This window comes from Bombina bombina, chromosome 1, assembly GCF_027579735.1.
Source record: "Bombina bombina isolate aBomBom1 chromosome 1, aBomBom1.pri, whole genome shotgun sequence".
In the NCBI taxonomy this organism is placed as follows: Eukaryota; Metazoa; Chordata; class Amphibia; order Anura; family Bombinatoridae; genus Bombina; species Bombina bombina.
Genome location: NC_069499.1, coordinates 1145839023 through 1145859462, shown reverse-complemented (window position 1 = coordinate 1145859462; position 20440 = coordinate 1145839023). Strand labels below are relative to the sequence as shown.

Below are 20440 nucleotides of genomic sequence, written 5' to 3'. Positions count from 1 at the left end.
CAACATATGCTACAGCTATGACTCCTGAATGTGACTGATAAGATACAGCCTAGAGTCATAAATATATTAAAACTTGCCGGAAGTTCCTTATAGGTGAAATTGATAACAGTCTGTAAGGCAAATAAAATACATAAAAAAAAAACATGAGAGAGGGTATCGCTGTAATCAGATTAACATCTTGTTATACAGTACTTCAGAAGAGACAATGCCTCCACACAGGAAAGTTCCCTAGTCCCTGGGGTATATAAGATAAGAAAGTCAGGCAGGGCTGCACGCCCTCATCTCACACTGGAAACAGTAGGGTAAATTATCCAATGCCAAGTCTGCGAGATAATATACCCCACAGCGCTGCACATGGGACCTCCATATATATGACACTCTCTCTCAGAGCCTGAGGTGTAACCGGAGAAGTATATCGCTGCAATGTATAGCTGGCGGCCGATATTATGTACCTGCGGTCTAGCTGCATTCTCAGCATTTTCTCCTCTAGCTCAATCTCCCATCCACAACATGAGGGCACATCTCCCGGCCGGGAAATGTGCGTTGCAGGGTCCGGATATACGACAGCAGGCGACCAAGTCACTATCAAGTAGGAATCAGACGCCGGGAGCAGCTGTCTCTCAAGGGTAAGTCCGGCTCTCTCAGCTGCTGCGTTATTGAACTGGCTACTCTGACTCTCCAGTATGCAGCTTGCGTTCTGTAGTTGCCACAACACAGCCCCCGATTCTATCATTCCGGTTCCAGGTGTTAGGATAGGGCAATGCTGGGTCTCGACATTGCGACGCTCAGGTCCTTCACCCTTAGTGCTGGTCAGGTTGTCGGGGTCCTGCTGTTCAGGGGAAGTGACTACTTTCATGGACTGGATGTCCGTTTCGTTAGCAACCCAGTTAGCTACTTTCCATGCTGTTGGGGGGTCTGATTTGTCAGCCGAGTCTCCTTCTACACCAGGGACCAAGGTGTCCGCCTTTTGCCGGTCTTGCGGAGCAGAGGGGAAGGTAACAGCAAATCTCTCCTCTAGCTTCTGTGCATGTTCCTGCAATAGTAATTGCAGTTGCAGGATCAGGTAGGTGTCATCCATGTTCAGAGCCGTCGTTCGCATGTAGAGATTGATGTGGATACGGAGTATCAAGGCTCAGATCTATGCGTAAATTTAACCCACTAAATAGCGGGTGTAGTACCTCATAGGAAAATACTGCAGAGTTGACTGGTGTGGGTAGCACAAATTCAGGAGTGCTCCTCAAATTCTAGAACTGCGCACTTAAGGCACAGCGAGTTGTGGGGACAGGCTGAGGCTTCTATTGTAGGGGAAGGCCTCAAATGAAAAGTCCGGTACTGAGGGCTGTAAGGCCCAGTCGCCATCCAAAACCCTATATCCTGAATGTTGACCTCTTCAGACAAGCCTCCCCACCATTTTTAAGCAGGGTATTGAGAGGAATGGAATAGTAAATAAGGTAATAATGGAGAAAGCTTGAGGAGCTGAAGCTCAGTGCGACCTTTAAGATGGCCGCCGCCCGGATGTCCCCCAATTTTGGTGAATTTTGAACAATTCCTTCATACTTTTTCACATATTCAGTAATAAAGTGTTTTCAGTTTGAAATTTAAAGTGACAGTAACGGTTTTATTTTAAAACGTTTTTTGTGCTTTGTTGACAAGTTTAAGCCTGTTTAACATGTCTGTACCATCAGATAAGCTATGTTCTATATGTATGAAAGCCAATGTGTCTCCCCATTTAAATTTATGTGATAATTGTGCCATAGTGTCCAAACAAAGTAAGGACAGTAATGCAACAGATAATGATATTGCCCAAGATGATTCCTCAAATGAGGGGAGTAAACATGATACTACATCATCCCCTACTGTGTCTACACCAGTTATGCCCACACAGGAGGCCCCTAGTACATCTAGTGCGCCAATACTTATTACCATGCAACAATTAACGGCTGTAATGGATAACTCCATAGCAAATCTTTTATCCAAAATGCCTACTTATCAGAGAAAGCGCGATTGCTCTGTTTTAAACACTGAAGAGCAAGAGGACGCTGATGATAACTGTTCTGACATACCCTCACACCAATCTCAAGGGGCCATGAGGGAGGTTTTGTCTGATGGAGAAATTTCAGATTCAGGAAAAATTTCTCATCAAGCTGAACCTGATGTTGTGACATTTAAATTTAAATTAGAACATCTCCGCGCACTGCTTAAGGAGGTGTTATCTACTCTGGATGATTGTGACAATTTGGTCATTCCAGAGAAATTATGTAAGATGGGCAAGTTCCTAGAGGTTCCGGTGCCCCCGACGCTTTTCCTATACCCAAGCGGGTGGCGGACATAGTAAATAAAGAGTGGGAAAGGCCCGGCATACCTTTTTGTTCCCCCCCCTATATTTAAGAAATTATTTCCTATAGTCGACCCCAGAAAGGACTTATGGCAGACAGTCCCCAAGGTCGAGGGGGCGGTTTCTACTCTAAACAAACGCACTACTATTCCTATCGAAGATAGTTGTGCTTTCAAAGATCCTATGGATAAGAAATTAGAGGGTTTGCTTAAAAAGATTTTTGTACAGCAAGGTTACCTTCTACAACCAATTTCATGCATTGTTCCTGTCACTATGGCAGCGTGTTTCTGGTTCGAGGAACTAGAAAAATCGCTCAGTAAAGAATCTTCGTATGAGGAGGTTATGGACAGAGTTCAAGCACTTAAATTGGCTAACTTTTGTTTTAGATGCCGCTTTGCAATTAGCTAGATTAGCGGCGAAAAATTCAGGGTTTGCTGTTGTGGCGCGCAGAGTGCTTTGGCTAAAGTCTTGGTCAGCGGATGTGTCTTCCAAGACAAAATTGCTTAACATTCCTTTCAAAGGTAAAACATTATTTGGACCTGATTTGAAAGAGATTATTTCAGACATCACTGGGGGAAAGGGCCACGCCCTCCCACAGGATAGGTCTTTTAAGGCTAATAATAAGCCTAATTTTCGTCCCTTTCGCAGAAACGGACCAGTCTCTAATTCTGTATCCTCTAAGCAAGAGGGTAATACTTCACAACCCAAACCAGCCTGGAAACCAATGCAAGGCTGGAACAAGGGTAAGCAGGCCAAGAAGCCTACCACTGCTACCAAAACAGCATGAAGGTATAGCCCCCGATCCGGGACCGGATCTAGTGGGGGGCAGACTTTCTCTCTTTGCTCAGGCTTGGGCAAGAGATGTTCAGGATCCTTGGGCGCTAGAAATAGTTTCTCAAGGTTATCTCCTGGAATTCAAGGAACTACCCCCAAGGGGAAGGTTCCACAGGTCTCAATTATCTTCAAACCAAATAAAGAGACAGGCATTCTTACATTGTGTAGAAGACCTGTTAAAGATGGGAGTGATTCATCCAGTTCCAATAAGAGAACAAGGAATGGGATTTTATTCCAATCTGTTCATAGTTCCCAAAAAAGAGGGAACATTCAGACCAATTTTGGATCTAAAGATCCTAAACAAATTTCTCAGGGTACCATCGTTCAAAATGGAAACTATTCGAACGATCCTACCTACTATCCAGGAAAATCAATTTATGACTACCGTGGATTTAAAGGATGCGTACCTACATATTCCTATCCACAAGGAACATCATCAGTTCCTAAGGTTCGCTTTTCTGGACAAGCATTACCAGTTTGTGGCACTTCCATTTGGATTAGCCACTGCTCCAAGGATTTTCACAAAGGTACTAGGGTCCCTTCTAGCGGTTCTAAGACCAAGGGGCATTGCAGTAGTACCTTACTTGGACGACATCCTGATTCAAGCGTCGTCCCTGTCAAAAGCAAAGGCTCATACGGACATCGTCCTAGCCTTTCTCAGATCTCACAGATGGAAGGTGAACAAAGAAAAAAGTTCTCTGTCCCCGTCAACAAGAGTTCCCTTCTTGGGAACAATAATAGATTCCTTAGAAATGAGGATTTTTCTGACAGAGGTTAGAAAATCAAAACTTCTAAGCTCTTGTCAAGTACTTCATTCTGTTCCTCGTCCTTCCATAGCGCAGTGCATGGAAGTAATAGGATTGATGGTTGCAACAATGGACATAGTTCCTTTTGCACAAATTCATCTAAGACCATTACAACTGTGCATGCTCAGACAGTGGAATGGGGATTATACAGACTTGTCTCCGACGATTCAAGTAGATCAAAAGACCAGAGATTCACTCCGTTGGTGGCTGACCCTGGACAATCTGTCACAGGGAATGAGCTTCCGCAGACCAGAGTGGGTCATTGTCACGACCGACGCCAGCCTAGTGGGCTGGGGCGCGGTCTGGGAATCCCTGAAAGCTCAGGGTCTATAGTCTCGGGAAGAGTCTCTTCTCCCGATAAACATTCTGGAACTGAGAGCGATATTCAATGCTCTCAGAGCTTGGCCTCAACTAGCAAAGGCCAAATTCATAAGGTTTCAGTCAGACAACATGACGACCGTTGCATATATCAATCATCAGGGGGGAACAAGGACTTCCCTGGCGATGAAAGAAGTGACCAAGATAATTCAATGGGCGGAGGATCACTCCTGCCACTTGTCTGCGATCCACATCCCAGGAGTGGAAAATTGGGAAGCGGAATTTCTGAGTCGTCAGACATTCCATCCGGGGGAGTGGGAACTCCATCCGGAAATCTTTGCCCAAATAACTCAATTATGGGGCATTCCAGACATGGATCTGATGGCGTCTCGTCAGAACTTCAAGGTTCCTTGCTACGGGTCCAGATCCAGGGATCCCAAGGCGACCCTAGTAGATGCACTAGTAGCACCTTGGACCTTCAACCTAGCTTATGTATTCCCACCGTTTCCTCTCATCCCCAGGCTGGTAGCCAGGATCAATCAGGAGAGGGCCTCGGTGATCTTGATAGCTCCTGCGTGGCCACGCAGGACTTGGTATGCAGACCTGGTGAATATGTCATCGGCTCCACCATGGAAGCTACCTTTGAGACAGGACCTTCTTGTTCAGGGTCCATTCGAACATCCGAATCTGGTTTCCCTCCAACTGACGGCTTGGAGATTGAACGCTTGATTTTATCAAAGCGTGGGTTTTCAGATTCTGTAATAGATACTCTGATTCAGGCTAGAAAGCCTGTAACTAGAAAAATTTACCATAAAATATGGAAAAAATATATCTGTTGGTGTGAATCTAAAGGATTCCCATGGAACAAGATAAAAATTCCTAAGATTCTATCCTTTCTACAAGAAGGTTTGGAGAAAGGATTATCTGCAAGTTCTCTGAAGGGACAGATCTCTGCTTTATCTGTTTTACTTCACAAAAGACTGGCAGCTGTGCCAGATGTTCAAGCATTTGTTCAGGCTCTGGTTAGGATCAAGCCTGTTTACAGACCTTTGACTCCTCCCTGGAGTCTAAATCTAGTTCTTTCAGTTCTTCAAGGGGTTCCGTTTGAACCCTTATTTTCCGTAGATATTAAGTTATTATCTTGGAAAGTTTTGTTTTTGGTTGCAATTTCTTCTGCTAGAAGAGTTTCAGAGTTATCTGCTCTGCAGTGTTCTCCGCCCTATCTGGTGTTCCATGCAGATAAGGTGGTTTTGCGTACTAAGCCTGGTTTTCTTCCGAAAGTTGTTTCCAACAAAAATATTAACCAGGAGATAGTTGTACCTTCTTTGTGTCCGAATCCAGTTTCAAAGAAGGAACGTTTGTTACACAATTTGGACGTAGTCCGTGCTCTAAAATTCTATTTAGAGGCTACTAAAGATTTCAGACAAACATCTTCCTTGTTTGTTGTTTATTCTGGTAAAAGGAGAGGTCAAAAAGCGACTTCTACCTCTCTTTCCTTTTGGCTTAAAAGCATTATCCGATTGGCTTATGAGACTGCCGGACGGCAGCCTCCTGAAAGAATCACAGCTCACTCCACTAGGGCTGTGGCTTCCACATGGGCCTTCAAGAACGAGGCTTCTGTTGACCAGATATGTAAGGCAGCGACTTGGTCTTCACTGCACACTTTTGCCAAATTTTACAAATTTGATACTTTTGCTTCTTCGGAGGCTATTTTTGGGAGAAAGGTTTTGCAAGCCGTGGTGCCTTCCATTTAGGTGACCTGATTTGCTCCCTCCCTTCATCCGTGTCCTAAAGCTTTGGTATTGGTTCCCACAAGTAAGGATGACGCCGTGGACCGGACACACCAATGTTGGAGAAAACAGAATTTATGCTTACCTGATAAATTACTTTCTCCAACGATGTGTCCGGTCCACGGCCCGCCCTGGTTTTTTAATCAGGTCTGATGAATTATTTTCTCTAACTACAGTCACCACGGTATCATATGGTTTCTCCTATATATATTTCCTCCTGTCCGTCGGTCGAATGACTGGGGTGGGCGGAGCCTAGGAGGGATCATGTGACCAGCTTTGCTGGGACTCTTTGCCCTTTCCTGTTGGGGAAGAGAATATCCCACAAGTAAGGATGACGCCGTGGACCGGACACACCGTTGGAGAAAGTAATTTATCAGGTAAGCATAAATTCTGTTTTTTTTATGACTGAGTACAAGTACCGATACTTGTTTTCAAATACTCGCCGATACCAATTACCGATACTTTTTTTTTAATGTCATGTGACAGTTTACCAAGCTCAATACAGACTAATTATTTAAGATTCCTTCTTTATAATTATAAAGGGCTGTAATTCAAAAGACATTATGAAATAATAAAAAAGTTCACTAAACATGTTTATACATAAAAAATATTACAATAAAATATTACATTTAAAGGGGTGATGCAATTGGGTTGTAGGGCTGTTATATAACATCAATCTGACATGTGTATGGAGGTCCGACTCTAAGTTGAACAGTCTTTCACTTTCCACTATACTACATGGGGCAGAAAGATATTTTTGGGCCATTTTTGTCAGAGCTGGAAATATGTTTATTAACTGCCCAGTACTTCAGGGGTTTGTCTGAATGAGGTACAGTGATCTCTCCTACAATAATACAAATAACAGCAATTTGTATTGTCAGAACAGTAGTAAACAATTTTTAGTTTAGTCTCCACTCCAGTTTAAAATGAAATGGGAACATGCAGTTTGAAAAAACGCCACAAGATAGCATATGGGTAGGAAGTAGAGGTATCGGTTTAAGTATTGGTGCATTTGCACGAGTACAAGTACTCATGCAAATACTTGGTATCGGTACCGATACTAGTATCGGTATCGGTGCATCCCTAGTTTAAAATCGTTCCTGTATTATTCAGGGAGAATTTTTCCTAAATAATTGCAGGGGTAAAGCACTCTTTTTTTTTTTTTTTTGTTTTTTTTTTTGTTTTGTTTTTTTGTTACAGACTTTGTAACTCATTATCTATGGTTCTTCGTACTAAGTTAGGTTTCCTTCCTAAGGTTGTTTGTAATAGAAATATCAATCAGGAAATTGTTGTTCCCTCTCTGTGTCCTAATCCTTCTTCTTCTTCCAAAGAACGTTTGTTACACAATTTGGATGTTGTACGTGCACTTAAATTCTTCTTACAGGCGACTAAGGATTTTTGCCAGTCCTCTGCTCTCTGTCTGTTTCTCTTGGAAACCTAAAGGTCAGAAAGCTACTGCTACTACTCCTTTCTTTTTGGTTACATAGTATAATTTGTTTGGCTTATGAAACTGCAGGACAGCAGCCACCTGAGAGAATTACGGCTCATTCCACAAGAGCTGTTTCCTCTTCTTTGGGCTTTCAAAAATGAAGCTTCTGTGGCACAAATTTGCAAGGCTGCAACTTGGTCTTCTCTACATATTTTTTCCAAATTTGATACTTTTGCCTCAGCTGAGGCTTCTTTTGGGAGAAAGGTTCTTCAAGCGGTGGTGCCTTCTATTTAGGACTGCCTGTCTTGTCCCTCCCTATTTATCCGTGTCCTCTAGCTTGGGTATTGGTTCGCAACAGTAATTACTCAAGCTGTGGACTCACCATATCTTAGGAAAGAAAAACAAAATTTATGCTTACAGTTGTTCTTTTACTATAAACTCCTTTTTTCTTCATTTCTCTTTGGTCGAATGACTGGGGGTTGTGGGTAAGGGAGTGAAACTTAGCAGTTTAACTGTGGTACTCTTTGCTGCCTCCTGCTGGCCAGGACTGATATTCCCAACAGTAATTACTCAAGTCGTGGACTCGCCATATCCGGAAAGAAATACATAAATACTATAGTGATATTTTACAATCCTATGAGACAAGATCACAAGAAATGAATTAATACTTACAACAGTTTCCATATTGAAAATGTCAGGAAGGAGGGAAAAAAACAGGGTTTTAGGATTTGTTTTCTTTTTCTAGCCCCTGCTTAAAGGGACATGAAAACCCAAAAAAATGATTTCATGCAATTTTAAGTAACTTTCAAATGTAACTTTATATTACATTTTCTTCAATCTCTTGGTATCTTTAGTTGAAAGGTAGGGATGTAAGCTCAGTAGCATACATAGGTCTGGAGCACTATATGGCAGCAGTTTTGCAAGAATGTTATACATTTGCTGTCACTAAATGGCAGCACTATTTCTGGCCATGTAGACCTCCAGACACCTACCTAGGTAACTCTCCAACAAATAATTTCATGGTAAAGAAGCAAATTTGATAATAGAAGTAAATAGGAAACTTTAATAATTGTATGCTCTGTCTGAATTACAAAATATAATTTGTGGGTTTCGTATCCCTTAAACAGCTCCAGTCTTTGTTGATCAGTTCTATGTAGGGGCATGAGCGAAGAAATTTAAATTTTGCTAAGTATGATTTTAACTCTTGCATCAATTAAATGGGAATTGGTGTTTTGTATGTAAACTGTCATTTTCTTAACAGCATTTGTATTATGGGTCAGCTTCTGAATACTAAATTAAATAATATTGATACCTTTGTTTTTTTAGGGGGGGTTCTGAATAATTGTTGTCTGCTGCCAGCTCTAACTTGTAAACATTTTTTCCAAATTGTAGTACTTTTTCTGCTGCTCTGGCCCTTAGCCATATATCACCGCTTGGGGCAGCGTGCTTACCAGAAGCTAGAACCAGCCCTGCAGCGGCTGGACTTTAGTGTCCGTGGTTACATGATGTCGAAGCAAAAAGAGAGGGAGAGTAAGTATTAAATTGCACATGGAACTTTTTATTTTCAGGCATCAACAAATGCCTAGTGTTCTCACTAAATAATATAAATAAATATATATATATATATATATACTGCACCTATATTTTTTTATTGTTGTGAAAAGTGGGATGTATATTTGGCTGGAAATTCCCATTGCATGTTTTATCCACTGCTGAATGAATGGGCCAAATAATAGCTATTTGCGTTGTAGACTCATATCTTAAAGCATGGTAGCAGTTTATCCAAGCTTTAATAATCGTTAAGACTAATTTGTTCAGCATGTATCCTACCCATGTTAATCCAGAATAGCATCCACAAATGTAAAAAGTAAACTAAAAACAAATGGCATTAGAGATCCTCATTACATTTTTTCTATTGTGATCTTTATTAGAACTTACATATAACCTGATCTGCAGAAGGCTGGGGTTTTGCTGGTCCATCCACATACAGCTTGGTAGAAAGCAATACCCATAGATCCAGTAATGATAGATATGAAGAAATTTAGATATATTCATTTCTGGTTCTTCTAACCAGTGTTTCCCTTGCATTCACTTGGCTTGAACTTATTACGTTTGTCCACTGGGATAAATATTTCCACAAATTTTAGACTATAATTAAGGTATATTTTCAGCTTTACAATGCTGTGCCCTTGCAGAATCTATCCCTATCACCCATTTGGAACCTAGAGTGTAAAAGAAATGCTTACCTTGTTGCCAGAATATGGGGTACTCTGCATAATGACCTTTCTTTTTTCTTAAGTTCCTTTTTTTTTGGCATGATGAATAGTGACTGTTTTATCACAAAAAATCTAATTTACATTGAAAGTACCTTGCTAAATTATCATACATGCTATCATACGTAAATACATTACAGAGGTGAGATTCTAGGGAATATCCTTATGTCTTTGCGCCTGCAGATTTGTGGAATAGCTGAAATATCAGCATCTGCAGGCAACTTGCTGTGATTCTAAAGAAACCATAGCAATCAGTAAATTTCTATATCAGGCTTGTAAAATGTAACCTTTTACTCAGAATCTGCATTAAAAAATCAATGGTTGTATATTTTTCTTGTTATCTCTGCAGTACATGGTCGCACCCTTCTTCCTGATCAGGGAAGTGATAGTGAAGAAGAGCTGGCGGCATTCTGCCCAACGGTAAGCGCAAAATAGTATAGCAACCAGTTTATGGATTCACCTTGTTGGTAGGTTCTGTATGTGCACTACCATTTTAGGAAATTGTATAGTGTACATACATAATATAGAGATGAGATGAATTAATTTAAACTTGATACATGAACCTGAGTGTAATGCAACGCAATGCTGTATAAGTGACTTTGGCACATAAAAGCTGCAACAAGCTTGGGGCAAAGAAAACTTCTCAAAGAAGTTTATGATGTTTTGTTTTTGGTTGCCTGCAGATTTATAAAGGGACAGTAAACACCTTGAGATTTCAATATAAAATATGTAGTTCTCTATAGTAAAACAATTTTGCAATTTACTTTCAATGCTTATTTTGCCCCTTTCCATGTAATTTAGCATTGAAAATTGGGGCTTTTTTAAATCTCAGACCGGAAAAGCACTGTTCCGACTTCTCACAGAGAATACTGCTACATATCTTACCCTAATTAGATTTAGTACGTGTGAGGTGTGTGGACTCTGCGCTATTTTCTAATGCTCCTCAAGCACCCCTCAGGAGGTCCCCTAGTGGACCCAAAGGTTAAACGTCTCATATATTGGAGAGGCGAGCGCCAAAAGAGGCTGAGGTGGCGAGTTATTAGACTATAATATGTTGGAGAGTGGTGTGAGTTAAAACATGGATGTGTTTAAAAATATGATTTAATACAAAAATTCAATAAAAACACAGTTAAAAAATACTATAAAGTGCTATATCATGGATCCATGTTACAAATATTAGAACATCAATACATTCACAATAATAAAATATCTTGAGATAGTGGCTAATCTCTTGTAAAATCAGCAAGGCCAGGTGGTGAAAAAGTCCAAATTAACACTCCTGAATAGATATATCTTAGTGTGTCCTTGAAGAAAGTCTGTGAAAAACGGGTGAATTACAGATGATATAGTAGATAAGAAGAAATGATGACAGTTGAAAAAAATGGTGAATAGAGTGTGGTGACAAAAAATTGGTGATTAATAACGCCAACAAAAAATGAAAAATATTAAATGTCCAAAAAAAAAGTAAGCAGTAAAAAAATATATATATAAAAATTTTTTATATATATTAAAAAAAAAAAAAAATTGTGAAAAAAAGTGGTTGCTAAGTGGTTAAAAATTACTAGTCAAGGTGGATGGTGTATCAAATAGTGATTGTAATCCAAATAAATGTAGAGCAAATCTTCATAGATAGTGTTCAAATGTCTCCAAATAAACTTAGAAACATATCAAAAACCTGCGGAAAAAATAATTAGATTTAGCAGATAACAATTCACTTTATACTAGCAATGTGACTATGACTAACGTCTGCTGACTAAAGCCTGGATTGGCTTCTCCAAATAAGGTAAATGATGGGTGATGTTTAGATATTCCTAAACAAATACAGCAAACACAATGTTAACTTGATTTAAAAATGTTTTAGACTCGGTGGATAGTTTGTTATATAGCAACACCACAGTAGTATCTTGTAATTACAAGGTATTTACGGTCCATTTAAAGGGACACAAGTCAATTAAACTTTCATGATTCAGATAGAACAGCTTTCCAATTTACTTCCATTGACAAAATGTGCACAGTCTTTTTATATTTACACTTTGAGTCACCAGCTCCTACTGAGCATGTGCATGAATTCACAGAATATACGTATATGCATTATGATTGGATGATGTTTGTCACATTATACAGGAGGAGTGGAAATAGACATAACTTTGAAATTTGTCAGAAAAAAAATCTATTACTCATTTAAATTTCAGACTAACTGCTAATGCATTGTCTTTTTATCACACATTTGTTAATTATGCAAATTATTGTATTTACTGGTCCTTTAAAGGGACACTGAAACCAAATTTTTTCTTTTGTGATTCAGATAGAGCATGACATTTTAAGCAACATTCTAATTTACTCCTATTATCACATTTTCTTCATTCTCTTGGTATCTTTATTTGAAATGCAAGAATGTAAGTTTAGATGCCGGCCCATTTTTGGTGAACAACCTGGGTTGTCCTTGCTGATTGGTGGATAAATTCATCCACCAATAAAAAAAAAAAGCTGTCCAGAGATCTGAACCAAAAAATCTTAGATGCCTTATTTTTCAAATAAAGATCGCAAGAGAACAAAGAAAAATTGATAATAGGAGTAAATTAGAATGTAGCTTAAAATTGCATGCTCTATCTGAATCACAAAAGAAAAAATTTGGTTTCAGTGTCCCTTTAAGTAAAATATTGGAACTTGAAATAAAAACCCAGCGTTTGTTATATTGTATCAAAAACACTACTTGGTTCCTAAATTTTGTGGAGACAATAGACTTATTAAAATAGCTAATTTGTCAGTGAACTATTTTACATAATGGATTCATTTAACCCATCCTTTGTTTATTTCTGTAAAAGGATATTTGGTGTCTGCAAGATTATGCAACCAGGGTCTCACACGCACACAGAACATTTTATTTTGCGATTTAGACAGAGAATACCATTTTTTTTAAAGTTTCCTGTTTGCTTCGTTCTCATGATATTCTGTGTTGAAGAGATACCTAGGTAGGTGTCTGGAGCACTACACAACAGGAAATAGTGCCACCATCTATTGCTCTTGCAAATGGATAACATTCTTGCAAAACTGCTGCTATATAGTGCTCCAGAAATGGGATGGTTCCTGCTTTTCAACAAAAGATAGCAAAAGAATGTAGAAATTTTGATAATAGATCATGTGATTTTAAACAACTTTCTAATCTACTTCTATCTGAATCATGAAAGAAAAAGTTTGTGTTTCATATCCCTTTAACCTGGAGGGACTTATCCTAAGTCTACAAAAGGGAATATTCTCAATTGTCCGTTTCTAATACACTGTTCTTTATGCATCATGAGGTTTTGCTGTGATGTGAGCTAAATTTAGGTCTAGAAGAAACGGCATCACTGTGCTACAATGTATTGTACTTTTGGTTGTTATTCTCATCTTATCGACTAAGAATATGAATATAGGTTAAAAAAAAGCATAGGAATGATGTCCATTAAGATTCTCAAGCTAAAAGGAGTTCAGGTGTGTGTGTGTGTGTGTATATGTATGTATATATATGTATGTATGTGTGTGTGTGTGTGTGTATATATATATATATATATATATATATATATATATATATATATATATATATATATATATATATATACTTGTATCATTCATGGTGCTTACTACTTCGGCTGAGTCTTCTGAGCTATTGAGGGCTGTGTGTGCTTGAAATGGAATTGCTTTTCTGTTGCAACAAATATTTCACATTATGTTTTATCTTAACCAATACATCAACAAATAATAGCTAGAAGACTTGGCTTGTTGAATGGTTATTATTAATAATAATATTATTATATTAATAATAATATTATTATATTATTGCTTTCAAATTGTCATTTGCAAAACCCTCTGTAAAGCAGAGCTTCTCAAATAATTAATAACACACTTTGATCTCCAGTATTCCTTCTGTTTTTCAAACCATTATTCTAGAACAGTTGGAACTTAAAGGGACATAATACTCATATGCTAAATTACTTGAAACTGATGCAGTATAACTATAAAAAGCTGACAGGAAAATATCACCTGAGCATCTCTATGTAAAAAAGGAAGATATTTTACCTCACAATTTCCTCAGCTCAGCAGAGTAAGTTCTGTGTAAAAAGTTATACTCGGCTGCTCCCAGCTGCAGGTAAAAAAATAAAAAAAATGAAGAAATGAACAGCAGCCAATCAGCATCAGCAGTGCTGAGGTCATGAACTCTTACTGTGATCTCATGAGATTTGACTTAACTCTCATGAGATTTCATAGTAAGCTTCCTTTACCTGATTGGTGAAATAATATGAGAGTTCACGATGCTCATCCTTTCAGCTTTTTTTTTTACATAGAGATGTTCAGGTGATATTTTCTAGTCAGCTTTTAACAGCTATACTGCAGCACTTTAAAGTGTTTAAACATTTGGGTATTATGGCCCTTTAATGAGCTTAAGCAGTTGTGTATTTCTGCCTCTTGTTTTTGTGTATGAACATTAATATCCCTTTAAGTATATTATAATGTTAAATAGGTCTGAACATGACTGTGTTTTTGGTTTAACATATTCTCCCCTAGCTTAGGTTTTGGAACCAAATTGTAAGGAAATTAATGCCTCATAAAGTATTAGGGGTTTAGACTTTAATCTTTTATAAGAGCATAGAAGACATTTGTTTCCCTCCACTCCTCCAGTATGTGCTGTAAAACACAGGCAGTGTATTTTTCATGTCTTCCAGGTTCAGTATCCTAATAAACTTCATTCTAAAATGATATATCCTTTTATTAATAAAAGCTTCATTAGCGACTCGTTTGTTAAATGCCAACCATCCCCAAGGCAGAACACTGTGCAATCTGCGTTCTTATCGCATAAACTGAAGGGTCTCTGAAGAAAGAACGGCAGTGGCAGTTAAAATGATTTTTTTGCCTGCACTTTCTACCTGCAGGTGTCACTGTTCCATTCTATCCCAATGTAAATATTTGCTACGTTCCTCTTTTCAATTCCCCCCCCCTTCCTGAACTCCAGTGCGGTACAGGATATCAGCACATTGCAGAAAAGGTAAGTCAGGGCTTAACAAATGTATTCCAGGAGTCTAGGAGCCAGCCAAAATACTTAGGAGCCAGATTTTTTTTTTTTTTTTTTTGTTCTTTACTAAGTGTGCGTGTGTATGTTTTGTGTGTGTGTATGTATATAATACATATAATACTGTGAATATCCCCTTAACTCATCTGGGAAAAGCTTCAGCCTTTGTCATGTATAACAGAATTTTTTTTTGTTTAAATGGGTGTGTATTATATTATTTGTTCTTCCAGTGTGTTGTTTTTTTTTTTAAGATCTCTTTACTGGAATAAATAATATACTGTATATGTGTGTATATATAAAATAAGCATATAGACCCCAGCAGTACAGTAGAGCAGGTTCCCAGGCAGACTGACACTGTGGGAAACGTACAGCAGACATCAGCGCGGCTGTACATGAACCTGTCCTCGTGCACACAAAGTAAGGGCAAAAAACGCAGCAACACTGGCTCCTCAGAGACACTGCAGAAAATGTTTCAGTAAAAAATTCTCATCGCAGAAAATGAAAAAAACCTCTGCCTCTGGGGTCTCCAGCATTTGGCTGATTTTGGCGCCGGATTTATTAGTGTAAAAATGCAACACAACATACATGCAGATCCAGATATTTGTGTGTTGCATATTTACTCTAATACCCACGGACATTTATGAGTCGATTCTCTACCTAGTGCTGATATTTTTCATATCCCTACTAGTAAGGTCTAAATAAAAACTTGAGATAAACCTCATATTTGTCCTGTCTTTTTTTCCCTCTTTATAGCTGGATGATTCAGCTGTTGACAAAGAATTGACTATTTCCGACTCAGAGCATTCAGAAGCTGATGCTTCCTACACAGAAAATGGGACATTTAATTTATCCAGGGGCCAAACTCCACTAACAGAAGGTTCGGAGGGTAAAATGAAAATCTTCTGTATTTCAGGATCATGAGGAAGTGCAGCGTGTTTTTTTTAAAAAAAAAGTTAGATTTAAAAGCAGGGTACTTTTTGTATTATAATATGCCCCCTATCAACAATGTGGCACAATTTATATTTTGTTGCAATCTATTTATAATTCTAGTTATTGCTGTAAGTGCAGTAGTTAAATATCAATATGAGAAACAATTTGTCATTAAACTCTGACTGCCCTACCAAGTAAAATATATCTGTATTTTAATTATCATTTAAATATCAAAATAATAATAATAGTATTGCAGTATGTAGTTATACCTTTCTATTGGACTATAAGCAAGTATTTCTTCATCACACATAGATGAACTAGATCTTTGAATAGAAACCTATTTAAAATGTTAATATATTGGGGAAAAATGCTTTTAATTACAGTTACCACTGTTTCAGTGGTAGTATTTTTCTCTGCACATGCATGTGAAGCATAGGGTCAATGTTTCAAGCTCCGAACGAAGCTTGTTGCCCCGTGTTTCCGGCGAGCCTTCAGGCTCACAGGAAACAGAAGTTATGAGGCAGTGGTATAAAGACCGCTGCTCCATAACCTTTCCACCTGCACTGAGGCGGCGGACAGAAATCAACCTGATCGGATACGATTGGGTTGATTGACACCCCCTGCTAGCGGCCGCAAATCTGCAGGGGACGATATTGCACCAGCAGTTCACAAAAACTGCTGGTGCAATGATAAAAGCCGACAGCATATGCTGTCTGCATTTATTGATGTGCAGCGGACATGATACGCTACATTGTATCGTGTCCGCTCGCACATTAGTAAATTGACCCCTTAGTGGGGTCTTGTATCATATCAGCAGTTATGCAAATTAAGTCATTGCCAGATGATACAAGCACATTGGGGTATCTAAGCAAGTGCTTTAGTTAACCTGCTGGTGCGCTGAGCATAAACTGGAATGCACCTGTGTACATTTACATTTTTGCTGGAATGTGCCTTTTATTCAATATTTTTCTAGTTCAGTATATTTTATATGAACATATAAGTAGTTTTTTTAAAGGGACATGAAACCCATTTTTTTTTTCTTTTATGATTCAAATAGAGCATGCAATTTTAAACAAGTTTCCAATTTACTTCTATTATCTAATTTTGTTTTGTACTCTTGGTATCCTTTGTTGAAAATTATACCTAGGTAGGCTCAGGAGCAGCCGGTTGGTGGTTGCACATATGCCTCATGTTACTGGCTCACCTAATGTGTTGAGCTAGCTCCCAGTAGTACATTGCTGCTTCCTCAACAAAGGATAACAACAGACTGAAGAAAATTTTAGATACTAGAAGTAAACTAGAAAGTTCTTTAACCCCTTAAGGACCAGCGACGTACCCTGTATGTCACTGGCCTTTTTTTGGGACTTGATTGTTTTAAAGCGCGGTCTTGCCACCAGCTTTGAGACTGCTCTATTCCACAAAGCCTGCTGGAGGGAGGGCATTAATAGCGTGTTCTTGTTAGACTTGTGCTATTATGTCCTGAAAAAACCCTTAACGACCAGTGACATACAGGGTACATTGTGGTCATTAAGGGGCTAAAACTGCATTCTACATCTGAATCATGAAAGAGAAAACTTTTGGGTTCCATGTCCCTTTAATTATGCAGTAAATTCATACAATATATAATATATTGTTAAAATATTAATTACCCAGATATATATCCATCATTAAAACAATACATCTAGGGTATTGCTTGTTTAAAAATGCATTCTTACAGAGCTTATATAATAGCTTTATTTGCCTATTTGCTGGGTTATGTGAAGATATTAGCCTAGTTTAAAGGAAATTAATTTATTCATTAAAACAATGTAACCAATATATGACTTTAAAAAAAAAACAACAGAATTTATGCTTACCTGATGGACTCGATACATCACAAGAGATAGAAATTTATCAGGTAAGCATAAATTCTGTTTTCTCTTGTAAGATGTATCGAGTCCACGGATTCATCCATACTTGTGGGATACCAATACCAAAGCTTTAGGACACGGATGAAGGGAGGGACAAGACAGGTACCTTAAACGGAAGGCACCACTGCTTGTAGAACCTTTCTCCCAAAAATAGCCTCCGCAGAAGCAAAAGTATCGAATTTGAAAAAAGTATGAAGCGAAGACCAAGTCGCCGCCTTGGTTTTTTAAAAGCCCATGTGGAAGCCACTGCTCTAGTAGAATGAGCAGTAATCCTTTCAGGAGGCTGCTGGCCAGCAGTCTCATAAGCCAAACGGATGATGCTTTTCAGCCAAAAAGAAAGAGAGGTAGCCGTAGCTTTTTGACCTCTCCGCTTACCAGAATAAACAACAAACAATGAAGATGTTTGACAGAAATCTTTGGTTGCTTGAAGCACGAACCACATCAAGGTTGTGCAACAGACGTTCCTTCTTTGAAGAAGGATTAGGACACAGCGAAGGAACAACAATTTCCTGATTGATATTCCTATTAGAAACAACCTTAGGAAGGAATCCAGGTTTGGTACGCAAAACCACCTTATCTGCATGGAAAACAAGATAAGGTGAGTCACAAAGTAAAGCAGATAACTCAGAAACTCTTCGAGCCGAAGAGATAGCTACTAAAAACAGAACTTTCCAAGATAGAAGCTTAATATCTATGGAATGCATAGGTTCAAACGGAACCCGTTGAAGAACTTTAAGAACTAAGTTTAGGCTCCATGGCGGAGCAACAGGTTTGAATACAGGCTTGATTCTGACTAAAGCCTGACTAAACGCTTGAACGTCTGGGGCATCTGCCAGACACTTGTGTAAAAGAATAGACAAAGCAGAAATCTGTCCTTTTAAGGAGCTAGCTGATAATCCCTTCTCCAATCCTTCTTGGAGAAAAGACAATATTCTAGGAATTCTAATCTTACTCCATGAGTAACCCTTGGATTCACACCAATAAAGATATTTGCGCCAAATCTTATGATAGCTTTTCCTGGTGACAGGCTTTCTAGCTTGAATCAGGGTATCAATGACCGACTCAGAGAAACCATGCTTTGATAAAATCAGGCGTTCAATCTCCAAGCAGTCAGACGCAGAGAAAATAAATTTGGATGCTTGAATGGACCTTGGATTAGAAGGTCCTGCCTCATTGGCAGAGTCCACGGTGGAACAGATGACATGTCCACTAGGTCTGCATACCAAGTTCTGCGTGGCCATGCAGGTGCTATCAGAATCACTGAAGCTCTCTCCTGCTTGATTCTGGCAACCAGACGTGGGAGAAGAGGAAACGGTGGAAATACATAGGCCAGATTGAAGGACCAAGGCACTGCTAGAGCATCTATCAGTACCGCCTGGGGATCCCGGGACCTGGACCCGTAACAAGGAAGCTTGGCGTTCTGACGGGACGCCATCAGATACAATTCTGGTGTGCCCCATAGCTGAGTCAGCTGGGCAAATACTTCCGGATGGAGCTCCCACTCCCCCGGATGAAAAGTCTGACGACTTAGGAAATCCGCCTCCCAGTTCCCTACCCCTGGGATATAGATTGCTGAAAGATGGCAAGAGTGAGTCTCTGCCCATCGGATTATTTTGTTTACTTCCATCATCGCTAGAGGACTCCTTGTTCCTCCTTGGTGATTGATATAAGCTACAGTCGTGATGTTGTCCGACTGAAATCTGATGAATTTGGCCGCAGCAAGCTGACGCCACTCCTGAAGCGCATTGAATATCACTCTCAGTTCTAGAATGTTTATCGGGAGTAGAGTTTCCTCCCGAGAGCATAAGCCCTGTGCTTTCAGGGAGTTCCAGACTGCACCCCAGCCTAGCAGGCTTGCATCTGTCGTTACAATGATCCACTCTGGCCTGCAGAAACACATTCCCTGAGCCAGGTGGTCCTGAGACAACCACCAGAGAAGAGAATCTCTGGTCTCCTGATCCAGATGTATTTGAGGAGATAAATCTGCATAATCCCCATTCCACTGTTTGAGCATGCATAGTTGCAGTGGTCTGAGGTGTAGGCGGGCAAAAGGTACTATGTCCATTGCTGCTACCATGAGTCCGATTACCTCCATACACTGAGCCACTGATGGCCGAGGAATGGAATGAAGAGCTCGGCAAGTGGTTAAGAGTTTTGATCTTCTGACCTCCGTCAGAAATATTTTCGTTTCTACCGAGTCTATCAGAGTCCCTAGGAAGGAAACTCTTGTGAGAGGGAAGAGAGAACTCTTTTGTATGTTCACCTTCCACCCGTGAGATCTTAGAAAAGCCAACACGATGTCCGTGTGAGACTTGGTTAGCTGTTTGAGCATGCATAGTTGCAGTGGTCTGAGGTGTAGGCGGGCAAAAGGTACTATGTCCATTGCTGCTACCATGAGTCCGATTACCTCCATACACTGAGCCACTGCCCGCGGTCTTAGAACCGCCAAAAGGGACCCTAGCACCTTTGTGAAAATTCTGGGAGCCGTGGCCAACCCGAAGGGAAGGGCCATAAACTGGTAATGCCTGTCCAGAAAGGCGAATCTGAGGAATTGATGATGATCTCTGTGAATAGGGATGTGTAGATACGCATCCTTTAAGTCCACGGGAGTCATATATTGACCCTCCTGGATCAGAGGTAGGATAGTCCGAATAGTCTCCATCTTGAAAGATGGTACTCTGAGGAACTTGTTTAGAATTTTGAGATCCAAGATTGGTCTGAAAGTTCCCTCTTTTTTGGGAACCACAAACAGGTTTGAGTAAAACCCTAGC

The 20440-nt window shown here is 39.5% G+C and overlaps 1 protein-coding gene across 2 annotated transcripts in view; it reads left to right on the top strand.

Annotated features, from left to right (window-relative positions):
• Nucleotides 1-20440, top strand: part of RETREG3 (reticulophagy regulator family member 3) — a 92093-nt gene that overhangs the window by 67470 nt on the left and 4183 nt on the right. The window contains exons 6-8 of one of the 2 annotated variants that reach the window (XM_053699337.1): nucleotides 8905-9042; nucleotides 10135-10205; nucleotides 15583-15706. In XM_053699337.1, coding sequence (XP_053555312.1) covers nucleotides 8905-9042; nucleotides 10135-10205; nucleotides 15583-15706 — 333 coding nt within the window. Of the gene's footprint in view, nucleotides 1-8904; nucleotides 9043-10134; nucleotides 10206-15582; nucleotides 15716-20440 lie in introns of both variants that reach the window. The other variant, XM_053699329.1, reaches the window with a different exon arrangement.